We start from the raw sequence: 13,766 nt of genomic DNA, 5'->3' as shown, positions 1-13,766 counted from the left end.
GTCCATTTGTGAGGTCTCTCTCCCTGTGATAATTAACAGAATCTGTGACTGATCGCTAGCTCCACAGTTAACGAAGCACATAGCAGTCTGAGCGCTAGAATGTTCTTGGAGGGCCTCTGATGATAGTTTTATTGTCCAACTTTAGTTATTTTTCGTAAGTAGAAGGTACGGTTTCAATAGAAAAGCGTGTTTGTACTATTCCACAATAATTCTTGAGGATTTTAAGACAATTTTATTCCTTAGTTGGGATAGGAAGAAAGAACATATCGAAACATTTTCCTACCTGCTCTTTCTAAAGCAAGAGCTTGGAATGAGACAGAAAGAACTGAAGAAAGAAAACACCAGTTGTTACGGTTTGGATCTTGATGTCCCTCCTGAGCTCGCTGTGGAAGGTCCAGTCCCTGGTGCAGCCGTGTTCGGAGGTGGGTTTTGGGGTGACTGGATCTTGAGGGCTCTGACTCAGCAGTGGGGTGATCCCCTGGTGCATTCGGGCTCCACGGGCTTGTGGGGAGGGCCTTCTTTACAAAAGCAAGCTCTCTCTGCTTCTCGGGCACCAGGAGGCCAGCAGCTCTGCTCATCACCAGCTCCTGGATATGTGGCACCGTCTCACCTGAGGCCACGCAGTGGGCCCAGCGACCAGGGACTGTGAACTCTGAAACCACGAGCCAAAATAGACCTTTCCTCCTCACACACTGGTTCGCTCAGGCATTTTGCTACGAAAATGGACACAGTAGTGCTGGGGGGTTTCTTGTGTGTGAGTTTATTATTTATTTTTAAAGTATGGTCACAGGCTGATTTACCCCAGCTTCTCCCAATCTCTCTTGACTGGTGTGTGTGTGTGTGTGTGTGTGTGTGTGTGTGTGTGTGTGTGTTTGTGCGCCACGCCCCAGTCCTGGTCTTTTTAGGCGCGAGCTCCCACAGCCTCTTCTAACGTACTGACTTTATCTGAAGGTAAAGAGCTCCTGAAGGCTGTGAGGAGGGCCTGGTGAGTCTCACCGGTGTCCCCTTTGGGTTAGACATCGACAAGACCACCCCAGGAATAAGCAGGGGTCTTGACCAGGCTGCCCTTCTCTTTAACCAGCTTAGGTCACATTGGCAATGTTCACGAACTCATCATTCTGGGTTCACCCAGGGACCGCACTAGAGAACCTCGGTCTCTGCAACACTCTGTCCCGAAGAGCAGCGATTTTCTACTGTCTCCAGGGAACAGCTTCTGCAGTCCTGCCCCGGGGGCTTCCACTGCCCTCCCACCCCGGGAGCCTTGCACACTTCTGTGCTCCTGGCTGGGGAGCCCCGTGTGCCTGGGCGGGAGAAGCCGTGGGAAGGGACAGACGCCGTCCTGCAGAGGGCTCGGGAGGATGAGAGCCCTCCTCAGGGACAGTTACCTGTCTGTGCAGCCAAGCTTCACTCTCATCCTCGTGTTTCTGAAACAAAATAAGAGCATTAGAGAGGGTTTCGTGTTGTTTGCGCTGCGGGGTCAACAGTGCAGAAAGCAATCTGTTCTCCTGCATGGCGGCTTCGCGAGCACGGCGGCGCGGCAGAGGAAAGGAGGCGCCCCCTCTCCTAGTGTGGCTCAGCGCCAAGCACAAGTGTCCTTGAACAAGAAGAGAGCCACTGTCCCTGATGACAAGTGCAATCCCCGCCGGAGAGGAATCCCACGGAAGACGGAGGCACTTACTCCACTTGGTGTCACACTGGCCAGCTGTGTGTCCCTCTGGTGGTCACTGCTGACCAGGCGTGTGCCCACTTACAGGCAAAGCTCGGGGGCTGCGCTGCTTTAGGGTTCTGGTGTGCACAGGGGAACACTCTCAGAATCTAATCTAAGGAGCAATCCTGGTGGGTTGAAACCTTTTGAAAGTGTTAAAATATGAGAACAGATCTCACAGGATTGCACAGAAAGATGCACCAACAAAAATAAGCCCCAAACACCAGGGTGAAGCTGTTGGGCACACTTGATGCCATCCCAGGGCACCAGGGGCTGGCACAGGCCTGCCCACGGGCTCCTTGGTGGCTGCTTTTCAGCCTGGGCTTTCTGGGTGGGAGGAGCGCTGTAGCTGACACATGCTGATTGGGCACAGAGAAGATGTGTCCAGCCTCCGGCTCCCAGAGGAGCCCTCAGAACAAACCAGAACCTCCAAATGAGATAAGAGGCAAGGAAATCCCTGACCAACTGGAAACAAGTCACTGGGGTAGCCCAGCCACTGCCTGCACCACCCAGGTGGGGTGTCCCAGCCCTAAGGTCACTTTCCATTCCCAGAGTTTCTGAAAGGCCTGGCTGAGTGTGATCATGGGGCTCAGAACTTGAGGCCAGGGACCTGCGCTCCCGGCTGACCAGCCCTGTGGCTGCAGTGTCCAGCCTGGAGGGGTGGCCTGCCTTTCTTGACTCTACCACATGTTGTCACCCAGGCTCTTGGACGCCTTGCTGGGGCTGCATGTACTGGGGAGGGAGGAGCCTGGCTCTGGGTTGAGGGGAGGAGACGGCAGCCGAAAAGGGCCCTCCAGGCTGAGGAACGCTGCACCCGGGCTCCCGCCTGAGCCTGTCCTTTCTCCCCCTGGAGCATCAGCTAGAAAGCTGGGCTCCTCCGCAACTCAGTGGTGCTGGGAAGAGACCAGGGTCTGCAGGTGCTGCAAGGAGGGATCCGGTGGCCAGGTCGCAGCAGTTCCAGAGTATCCCACCAGGTGGCACCAGAGCCAGCCCAGCCAGGGGCCACCTGTGAACCCCTCCAGGGCCTCCGCCTACCTTGGTGCACACCCCTGTGGTGGCATCGCACAGGGTCAGGATGGACACGTTCTGTGCGCGGTTCAGCCAGGTCACAGCCACCTTGGTGCTGGTCGCCCACTTCACCATGGTGATGTAGTACTCCCTGCAAACACGGAAAGGCACAGAGTGAGCAGCCTTGTGGGAGCACAGGAGACCAGGAGCCTGTCACACCACAGCCCCGGGGACAGGGTCCATGACCATGATGTGTGGAGACAGAGGCCGCTGCAGTTCTAGAGTGGGTTTGTCCAGAATGCAGGAGGACACAGAATCGGGTGGGCAGCCAGGCGCTCTAGACAGCCACTGCCGGCACCACCCAGGTGGGGATGTCCCCGCCCTGAGGTCACCGCTGGACGTGGTGTGCCGCTGATCTGGGCTTCATCCACAGGCAAATGCCCCACTCCAGAGGCAGTGGTGGGGAGGGATGAGAGGCAGGGGGGAGAGAGGGGCCGGAGAGGGGCTTCCTGGAGACCCAGCTCCCAGCTAATGAGGGCTGCATGGCTCTGCTGTACCCTCCTCTGCCTTAAAGTCAAACTGCCCAGTGCCGTTCTCTGTCGGCCTGGGGAGGCTGGCTCTTGCTCCAGGTGAGCTGGGTTTGATCTCCTGAGTGTTACACGCCTGCTTTTGCCCAAACCTGAAAATAACACTGTGCTCTGTGCCCCTAAATTAGTGGGAGGGAAACTGGGGCTTTGGGTCACTCTTTCACCCAGAGCTTTCCAAAAAAGTGTGACCCCCCCTCTCCCCAATCTTACGTTTAAGAAGAAGAAAATGTCAGGAAACCAAGTGCCCAAAAGGAGTGGCGGGTGAATGCCAAGAATGTTCTAGAAGCCAGCTAACACTGTTCCATCACCTACACCAACGTATCTATATTGAGATCTACTGTTAGAACCACTACTTTGTGGTCTCACAAGACCTTTTATCGCTAAAAGCTGTGGTGCATCTCCAGGCAACAGGGGAGCGGCCTCACTGCACAGAATAGTAATCCTAACAGAAAGGACTAAACAGCAGACGCTTAGAGCCAGCCCTCCTCAACCAGGAAATCCAATCGCTGAGGGCCTCGCGTTGCCCAAATCCACCTGCTAATAACCGAGTTTTCAATAACGCCCTAAATCAAGGGTACAGGACAATGAGGAGTCTCCAAACAGAAGGAGTCTGACCCTGGTGGTCCCCCGCATGGGGCCAGGAGGGGCTCTGGACCTGCCCATGCTGGGAATTTGCAGAGGACGTGGTGGTGAGTAGCACCCCAGATACGTGCACAAAGAGCCTGGCACTTGGGCATAGTTCACAATGTGTGGCTCAATTCATGATTTTCAAGACGCAGCCAGTTGTGTGCACACCACCTGCTCCCCAGCCTGCAGGCCCTGCTCCCCGTAAACGGGCTGGGTGTTTACCAGGTCTGTGACCTCCCTCCGTCTTCTTACCAGGTCTGTGACCTCCCTCTGTCCTCTGCCCTGGCTTCTGCTCCAACAGACAATGTGCTCTTTGGGCCTCATTTCCCAAGGTCCCAGCAGTTTCACTGCCCTAGGGCTGGAGCAGCGATTATGAAGATGGAATTTGTTATCTCTCTGAACATCTGCAGGCATAAACATTTCACTTCACTTTGATCCTTAAAAATATTTCAAGATCTGAGCTTGGGACTTGCTTCACATGGAACAAGTTCTATCTTTCGCGGTATCACAGCCGGTCTTCCAGTCTGCATGGGATTAAAGGGCTCTGGGAACAACGGACAGGAGTGACTGATGGCCTGGGAGCTGCTTCCCTGTCCAGGGAGTCTGCACCCAGGCTGCCTGTGAAGTCCCACGGGCACCGCGTTCCCTCTGCCAGCACACGTTGCGTGGGCATGAAATCAAGAAGGAAAGGGAAGAGCCCCAGGATGACGGATTTTCCCCAAGACCCTCATACTGAGTAGGGACAAGCCTAGTTTTACTTCCATTTGTTGGAAACATCCTGTGTGTCTTCCTGGTTTTTAGGGTGGTGTTCTGCACAAGTCTTCTTCATAGGGGTCAAATAGGCCTGTGTGTCATTGTCAACTTTCTATGTCCTAATTTTGCATATGAAACATCATAAATTGAAATTCACGGGTGGATGCAAACCTCCTTTTGGTAACCAAATCCCTGGCAACACTGTTGGAACAAGTCATCAAGAATGTCCCGTGGGGAGCTTGGGCTGCAGCCGGGGTCCTGTGGCAGCGGTAGCAACTCCGAGGCCAACCTAGCTGTTCTCCGGCTCACAACTTGAAGTCCTCGGTCACCAAACACCTAAGGCAGCACAAGCCTCCTGCATGGAGCCAGGGCAAGGTGAGGACACTGCCCGGAAGAGGCCACCTCCAGAAGTGGCAGCCACACCATTTCTTTCTCTGAATGTTGTGAAACACCTGTTACTGAATGGGGTGCTACATCCTCTTCCATTTCACTTCTCTAGTTGGGAGGAAGGTAGCTGAGTGGGTGGGGGTCACTGTACTAAGAATGAGGCTCCAGCCTGCCCAGTGTCCAGGGAGCCTTGGCTGGTGAGGTGACCTCCTGGCTGGGGTGTGACCTTGGCTGATGTGGTGACCTCCTGGCTGGGGTGTGACCTGGCTGGTGTGGTGACCTCCTGGCTGGGGGGTGACCTGGCTGGTGTGGTGACCTCCTGGCTGGGGGGTGACCTTGGCTGGTGTGGTGACCTCCTGGCTGGGGTGTGACCTGGCTGGTGTGGTGACCTCCTGGCTGGGGGGTGACCTGGGCTGGTGTGGTGACCTCCTGGCTGGGGGGTGACCTGGCTGGTGTGGTGACCTCCTGGCTGGGGGGTGACCTGGGCTGGTGTGGTGACCTCCTGGCTGGGGGGTGACCTGGCTGGTGTGGTGACCCCCTGGCTAAGGTGTGACCTTGGTTGGTGTGGAGTCCTCCTGTCTGGGGTGTGACCTGGCTGGTGTGGTGATCTCCTGGCTGGGGTGTGACCTGGCTGGTGTGGTGACCTCCTGGCTGGGGGGTGACCTGGCTGGTGTGAAGTCCTCCTGGCTGGGGTGTGAGATGGCTGGTGTGGTGACCTCCTGGCTGCGGTGTGACCTGGCTGGTGTGGTGACCTTGGCTGGTGTGGTGACCTCCTGGCTGGGGGGTGACCTGGGCTGGTGTGGTGACCTCCTGGCTGGGGTGTGACCTGGGCTGGTGTGGTGACCTCCTGGCTGGGGTGTGACCTTGGCTGGTGTGGTGACCTCCTGGCTGGGGTGTGACCTGGGCTGGTGTGGTGACCTCCTGGCTGGGGTGTGACCTGGCTGGTGTGGTGACCTCCTGGCTGGGGGGTTACCTGGCTGGTGTGGTGACCTCCTGGCTGGGGGGTGACCTTGGCTGGTGTGGTGACCTCCTGGCTGGGGGGTGACCTGGCTGGTGTGAAGTCCTCCTGGCTGGGGTGTGAGATGGCTGGTGTGGTGACCTCCTGGCTGCGGTGTGACCTGGCTGGTGTGGTGACCTTGGCTGGTGTGGTGACCTCCTGGCTGGGGGGTGACCTGGCTGGTGTGGTGACCTCCTGGCTGGGGGGTGACCTTGGCTGGTGTGGTGACCTCCTGGCTGGTGTGGTGACCTCCTGGCTGGGGTGTGACCTGGCTGGTGTGGTGACCTCCTGGCTGGGGGGTGACCTGGCTGGTGTGGTGACCTCCTGTCTGGGGGGGTGACCTTGGCTGGTGTGGTGACCTCCTGGCTGGGGTGTGACCTTGGCTGGTGTGGTGACCTCCTGGCTGGGGTGTGACCTGGCTGGTGTGGTGACCTCCTGTCTGGGGTGTGACCTGGCTGGTGTGGTGACCTCCTGGCTGGGGTGTGACCTGGCTGGTGTGGTGACCTCCTGGCTGGGGGGTGACCTTGGCTGGTGTGGTGACCTCCTGGCTGGGGTGTGAGATGGCTGATGTGGTGACCTCCTGGCTGGGGTGTGAGATGGCTGGTGTGGTGACCTCCTGGCTGGGGGGTGACCTTGGCTGGTGTGGTGACCTCCTGGCTGGTGTGAAGTCCTCATGGCTGGGGTGTGACCTTGGCTGGTGTGGTGACCTCCTGGCTGGTGTGAAGTCCTCATGGCTGGGGTGTGACCTTGGCTGGTGTGGTGACCTCCTGGCTGGGGGGTGACCTGGCTGGTGTGGTGACCTCCTGGCTGGGGTGTGACCTGGCTGGTGTGGTGACCTCCTGGCTGGGGTGTGACCTTGGTTGGTGTGGAGTCCTCCTCTCTGGTGTGGTGACCTCCTGGCTGGGGTGTGACCTTGGATGGTGTGGTGACCTCCTGGCTGGGCTGTGACCTTGGCTGGTGTGTTGACCTCCTGGCTGGGCTGTGACCTTGGCTGGTGTGTTGACCTCCTGGCTGGGGGGTGAGATGGCTGGTGTGGTGACCTCCTGGCTGGGGGGTGACCTTGGATGGTGTGGTGACCTCCTGGCTGGGCTGTGACCTTGGCTGGTGTGGTGACCTCCTGGCTGGGGTGTGAGATGGCTGGTGTGGTGACCTCCTGGCTGGGCTGTGACCTTGGCTGGTGTGGTGACCTCCTGGCTGGGCTGTGACCTTGGCTGGTGTGGTGACCTCCTGGCTGGGGTGTGACCTGGCTGGTGTGGTGACCTCCTGGCTGGGCTGTGACCTTGGCTGGTGTGTTGACCTCCTGGTTGGGGTGTGACCTTGGTTGGTGTGGAGTCCTCCTCTCTGGTGTGGTGACCTCCTGGCTGGGGGGTGACCTCCTGTCTGGGGTGGGGTAGCTCCTCTCCAGGCCTGAGGAAGCTTTACAGCTAACTTCACAGGGGACTCCATTGCTCACTTTCTTCATTCATGTGAAGTTAAAGGTAAACTGTGGCACTTTAGAGAGTTTTTTGGTGGTGAAATATGAGACCTATTTTAAAACCCTGAAGTGATATACACCCAGACTCTGTAAGGGTGATGTAGTAAGAGTTCTTTAAAAGGGAAGCTCTTCAGCCCTCTGTCTCCCCCAGTGAGCACGGGGGGGTGTCCTGTGGGCATGTGCCCCTCCTCCCACCCATCCCTGTCCACATGCCCAGGACCCTGCCTCGCCCTGGGGTTTTACATTGATCTCATCAGTGTGCACTGATGTCCCATCCTTTCCTGACCCTAAGAACCGCACTCTGCCATCAGACTCAGTGCCAAGTGAGCTCTGGTCATTTAAATTTTTTTTTTAATTCTTTTTAGTGGTGGAGGACCTTTGTTTTTATTTATTTATTCATATGTGGTGCGGAGAATTGAACCCCGTGCCTCACACATGCTAGGCAAGTGCTCTACCACTGAGCCTCAACCCTAGGCGAATTCTGGTTATTTTTAAAGAAAACCAAGTGCAGTTGCCACAAGGAAGCTTCACCACCAGGCCTTCAGAGGAGGCCGGGCACCTGGGCGATGGCAGGCTCAGTGCCTTCCCAGGGTGACCCCGCACGGAGGGCCTGCTCCTGCTGTGTGAGGTTTGCAGCTGTGGACAGGGCCCGCGTGGTGCTCTGAGGTGGCCCTGGCTGCTCTGCCACCGGGACTTAGTTTTAAAAGGACATGTTTTTTTCTCTTCCTCTCCCCCTGCTCCTCCCTAATCTCTCAGGGGACACAGGGTCACCTTCCCCCCCATCCCAGGGAGTCACCTGTCCCTGAGCACACACCCACCACAGGAGGAAGGGATTCAACTTGGATGGCACTGAGGGTCTCAGAACCAACTCTGTCCAATTAACAAGTGGATTACCGCTCCGACAGAGAACACCACTAGCCTTTGAGTCACTCTCTAAAAGCCCCCGGCAGCGAGGGGCTCCCCGTCCTACTGCGCACTGTGCTGGGCTCCGTTTCACAGCTGTCGGGACAAACAGTCACAGACAGAAGAAAAGGCTGAGCTGGCTTACACGGCACGGCCAGCGTTCTAGCGTGCGGTGGGGCTGGCTAGCAAGTCCAAGGCGGCCTCTACCAACCTGCGTTATTATGGCCACAAAGATGAGAAGATGTCGTGGGAAGTCACGGTGCCGCTGACTGTAGTGCTGGGGCTCTCTCAGGGCAGCACAGAGAAGCCAGGCCCCAGGTGCACTACTCAGGCGCACCACGGTCCCCCACGGTCCCATCCGTCCCTCCAAAGTTCTGGGCAGCCTTATAACACAATGGCTTACATGAGAATGAATTTAATACTTTAAAAACATGTCATTCCAAGTCCTGGAGAAACGAAGATTTCGGCTGCCAACAGGGCCCGAGAGACGGCTTAAGTATTAAAAACAAGAAGACGAAGAAGCAGAGGATGGCCCAAGGAAGACAGTCGCAAGGCAGAACTCGCCGCCTGCCCAGAGCCGTTACCTGAGGGCATTCCACTCTGTACCGCGGTCACCTTGAGGTGAGAAGCAGGTCCTGCCCAGCAGGCTGGGGACTCTGACAGGGCTGTGGATAGCTCACACGCACGTATTTCTTCCCACTCCAGAGACTTAGGGGTGGGGACAGGGAAGGAGTGACACACACCCACAAGAACAGAGGACAGCAGGAGGCCGCAGATCCCAGGTCCTTCCTCCAGACAGAGGGACCAGAGCCACAGGGTGCTCTGCTGGGGGAGGGGTCGACACACTGAGCGGAGGCCGGGAGGTGGCCTGGGACTTGCAGCACAGGAAGAACGCCGTGTGCAGGAGATGCAGAGGAGACACAAGAGGCGAGAAGGAAGGCAGAACTCACTTGGATCTTTGTTCCATGATCCAGAAGCCCTTGGCAGGAGACCAGGGACCAGTGTGGGACCAGCACCAGGCGCAGCAGCAGCCCTGAACACTGGGCCCGCGGAGTGCGACCCCTGACCTGGAGGGATGATGGCCCTTTGAAACCCTCATTTTAGTACAGCTGAAGTTGTAAACAAATGTGAGAAAAAGGAGACACTTCTGTATCTGAGAATCAGGGAGTTTGCTTCCGGCGGCCCTTCCCCAGACTGGCACCTGGAGGTGTGCTGCAGATGGGCAACGAGGTGGTACGAGGCCCAGGCCACGGTGCCCGCCTGGGGGCGGGGCAGGACGGCCTCGGGCACAGCTGTGGAGAGCGGCCAGGCCATCCTGCAGCAGGCTGGGCGCACGGAGACCTGGAGTTGGGGAAAGGAGCGAGAAAGAGAGCCTGATAGAACTTGGGGAAGAGAGGATGTAATAAAATCAAAGGCTCAGGAAACCCCAGGAACAACGTAAGGTCCAGGAAAAATAGAGAACAAGAGGAATACGACCACGGCGCACTACTCGCTCTACCACGAAAAGCAGTTACTTAGCTACGATGATGGGAATGCTGCCCACGGATTTTAGTCTTCTAGAATCCACCTGCAGGAAAGCAAGGAAGCTGGGTTATGGCTCCAGGGCAGAGGGTGAAGATGCCAGCCTCCATGCGGCCTGACTGGGGACAAGGAGGACACAGGAGGGGGGTGGGAGGGACAGGAGAGGCCTGAGGGGGGGGAAGGGCAGGGCTGATATGCTCACTCTATGAACTCGGGAGTTAAGATGTGATATGCAAAAACTCGTGAGGATGTTATCTTGGTTATAAACGTAGCCAATAGAGAAAAAATGCACATATACACAGAGAAGGTGGAGTAGGTACAGAAGAAAATGTGTGGAATTATTTTTTATCATATGAGAAATACAATAAAATACATTCATTAATAGAAACAGTGAACTGGGCACATTACCTGGTGACAGGCTGGTAACTAGCCTGAGAAGCCACAGAGAGTGAAAGTCACCTCCCGGGGGTGGAGGGAGAAGAAGCTCGGGGAAGAGCCTTAGTTTCCATATTATTTTACCTTTAAGCATTATATGAGCCACTTTGATACAATTAAGAAATAAAATCAAAACTAAAGAAAAATCAACGATGACAAAATAAATGCATGGGGTCATGGAAATCCTGCAGTGACCCTGACGGCCAGCCTTGCGGGCATCTGGCAGTGGTGTCTGCCCCCGGCTGCCTCTGGACTGGGCAGAGGAAGAGCGAGGCTGGCACTCGGTGGCAGTGGGCGCCACATACCCGCAGGTGCTGAACCCACCTCCCCATCCTCCACCCCCACCCCTGCTCAGGTCCACGTAAGGAGAAGCCACATGGTCCTGTAGCAACGGGACCCAGATTGTTCCCCTGTGTGTCCTGCAAGGAGGCGAAGATGGATGGAAGAAGGCCATCCCCCCGTCCTGTGTCGCCTGGCCCAGGTTGCAGCACTCAGAGGCAGTGACCCCTGTCGGGAGCCTCACTCTGGGAGCCTGGCCTGCCCAGAGAGGGCAGGACGGCAATGGGACCAAAGGCCTGGGGCAGAACCAGCTGAGGTCCGTCACCAGAGGAGAAAGAGGTAGCGGGGACAGTCCCCACGCCGTCTTACTGATCCAAGTCAGCAGTTCTCAAGCTGAGGCCAACCAGCAGCACCAGGAGGGCATTAAACCAAAGTCTGGTCTCTCCGCACACTCCACTTGAAACTTGGGCAGGGTCAGCAGGGGCGGTGTAACAGGGCTCCCTCCGGATTCCGTTTGAGGACCAGTGGTTTGAGATGAGGGGCAGTCTGCGAGCAGGGGGCAGAGGACAACTCCAAGCACCTCCCGGGTCTCTACTCCCCTCTCTGCCCTTCCTACGCTTGCTCTGAATGAATCGCTGTGACCAGGCAGGAGTGCTTTAGGACAAAGGGGGACTTGGCCACAAAGGACAGGAGAAAGCTGGACATGAGGCAGAAGAAAAGAAGGGCCTGGTTACGGGAAGAATTGTGAGGATCAATCAACGTGGAGATGGACATCGAGGGACTTGGGGATCACAGAAATCGGGTGATCGCGTCTTGATGATCATTGAAATTGCATTTTAAAGAGAACAAAGTACTGAGATGTTAACAGAAGGCCACGTGCCTGGGAGCAGGGCTGCCGACGCGGTTTTTATTCTAAAGCACTGGATCTGCTCCTGAAGGCGCTGCCTCCTTCAGAGAGCATTTGGTTTGGGCTTAGTGCGCCGTCCACAGGCTCTGCCCCAGCCCTGCGAGAGGGGCAGACGCGGCTGCAGGGGAACTCCGGGTTTGGAAGGAGACAGGGGAGCGAGCCGTCTGTGTCCGCGCAGGGGGTCTGCTCTAACGGAAGGGTGCGCCCTGGCACGGAGCACGTGGGAGGGGCGCTGGCAGGAGCACCGCTTGGCTGCGAAGGGGGCAGAGCTCCTTGAGCCCCCGCCAGGCGCCTTCGCACGGAGCGCACAGAGGCCATGAATTTTTTATTGGCCCATTTGTTTGTTGTAAAATATTAACAGAGCGCTGCTCTCACAGGGACTCATGTGCCATGTCACTTTTTGGCGTTCCAAGTACTGGCGAAGGTTCTGACAGCGGTGTGGCCAGAGAGGGCGCGGGAGGAAGCACCCCACTACCGAGGGGCACCAAGAGCCTGCAGCTAACTTGGCATTTCCTTAAGCAGGTCTGTCCCTTGGATCAAGCTGGGATGGGAAACATCGCCACAGAAAGTTTTTTAAAAAGGATGAGCTTGAATAGAGGGTGGCCAGAGGCCACCGCAAAGACACGGAGCACAGCGCCCTGGATGCCAAAGCCCACAGCCCCCGCCCGGGCCTGCCCTCCAGCCGAGGAGCATGGGTGCATAACGTCTGCAGGCGGAGCGCACCCCACCAAGCCCAGGAAGCAGGGCTTCAGGACGGAGTTCGGCTGCTGCACATGCTGTGACCTCACTTTCAACCCAGGAACAGGCCAGGAACACACCAGGCTTCTTTCCTTCCGCCTTGGGGGCTGGCCAGAACGCAGGGTAGGCTGCCCGGGGAGGGAGGGGAGGAGTGTCGCGAGAACACATCTTAGGGACCCTGGGTCCTCATTCAGCAGCTCTAGGGCCTTACAAGAAAGGATCCGTTGGTGGGAGCGGGTCTCCTCATGTCCCTTCTCCAGGTCTCCGTTTTCATGCCCATCAGTCTGCCATCCATCCACCCATCACCTGTCACCTATAACCACTCACAGGCATCCTCATCCACCACCCTCCACTCACCTGTCCATCCGTTATCCCCCCACATAGCCATCACCTGTCCATCCATCATCCCCCCACATAGCCATCACCTGTCCATCCATCATCCACCCACATAGCCATCACCTGTCCATCCATTATCCACCCACATAGCCATCACCTGTCCATCCATTATCCACCCACATAGCCATCACCTGTCCATCCATTATCCACCCACATAGCCATCACCTGTCCATCCATTATCCACCCACATAGCCATCTTCTACCCGCCCGCCCACCCCCACCCCTACCCCTCCCTCCATCCAGCCACCACCCACCCTCACCTCCCTCCGGGCACCCACACACGTGACCTGCTCACTGTCCTGCAATATGGAGGAGGCATTTCCTGGTTAAACCTGGCGCCATGTGAGGATACATCGGGCATTTTCCACGTGTCCCTGCAGGTCCCCATCCTGCTGTGTGACAGGGGCCAGGCTGGCCTGTGCCAATGCCATCAGGAGGCTCTGGCCCCGGGAGCACTGGCAGGAGAGTGAAGCCAGGGGCGACGATGGTGGGCACTCACGTCCTCCGCACAGTCCTTCCACCGACCAGCCCCAGGCCATCTGCCCCTGCCCCCCAGAGCCGAGGTGGGGTCAGACCCGCTGCCGCAGGCCCTGCCACGGCCCTCCCACACCCACTTATTGGTGAGGGTGCCTTTGTTAATGCTGTGGGGAAGGAATGGAGTGTGCCCTCTGTCCTGCTGGGCATCAGCGGACACAGAGAAGGCCCGAGCTCCTGGGCACAGCTGTCCCTCTCAGAGTGCCTCTGTCATGGAGATGGCGGCCCGTGAAGGAGGGGGATTGGGCCCTTAAAACACCGGAGGAAAGTGCTGAGCCCTGAGGGACTCGACCAGAAAGGCAGGAGGCAGCCAAGGGCCTGGGGCCTCCTTTGACGGGGTGGGGTGGGGGGCTGAAGAGTGACTCCTGGGCTCGGGCGGATCAAAGGCAGCGAGCACCCGTGGATGTGCCTGGTGCCACCTCCAGGAAGCCGCTCTCTGTCCCTGGCCACCCAGGGCCAGGCCGCACACTGACAAGGAGATGTCCTGATGGCTTTGGCCACTCTGGGCTCCGACA

At 57.4% G+C, this 13,766-nt stretch overlaps 1 protein-coding gene across 6 annotated transcripts in view; it reads right to left on the bottom strand.

Moving 5' to 3' along the window:
* Positions 1-13,766, bottom strand: part of Dpp6 (dipeptidyl peptidase like 6) — an 860,191-nt gene that overhangs the window by 101,608 nt on the left and 744,817 nt on the right. For all 6 annotated transcript variants that reach the window (XM_078040897.1, XM_078040899.1, XM_078040896.1 and 3 more), the window contains exons 11-12: positions 2,741-2,864; positions 1,386-1,424 (exon numbers count right to left, since the gene is read on the bottom strand). In XM_078040897.1, coding sequence (XP_077897023.1) covers positions 1,386-1,424; positions 2,741-2,864 — 163 coding nt within the window. The remainder of the gene's footprint in view (positions 1-1,385; positions 1,425-2,740; positions 2,865-13,766) is intronic.

The sequence above is a fragment of the Ictidomys tridecemlineatus genome, chromosome 2 (genome assembly GCF_052094955.1).
Source record: "Ictidomys tridecemlineatus isolate mIctTri1 chromosome 2, mIctTri1.hap1, whole genome shotgun sequence".
In the NCBI taxonomy this organism is placed as follows: Eukaryota; Metazoa; Chordata; class Mammalia; order Rodentia; family Sciuridae; genus Ictidomys; species Ictidomys tridecemlineatus.
Note: the sequence above shows the minus strand (reverse complement) of the source record. Positions and strands in the feature narration are given on the sequence as shown.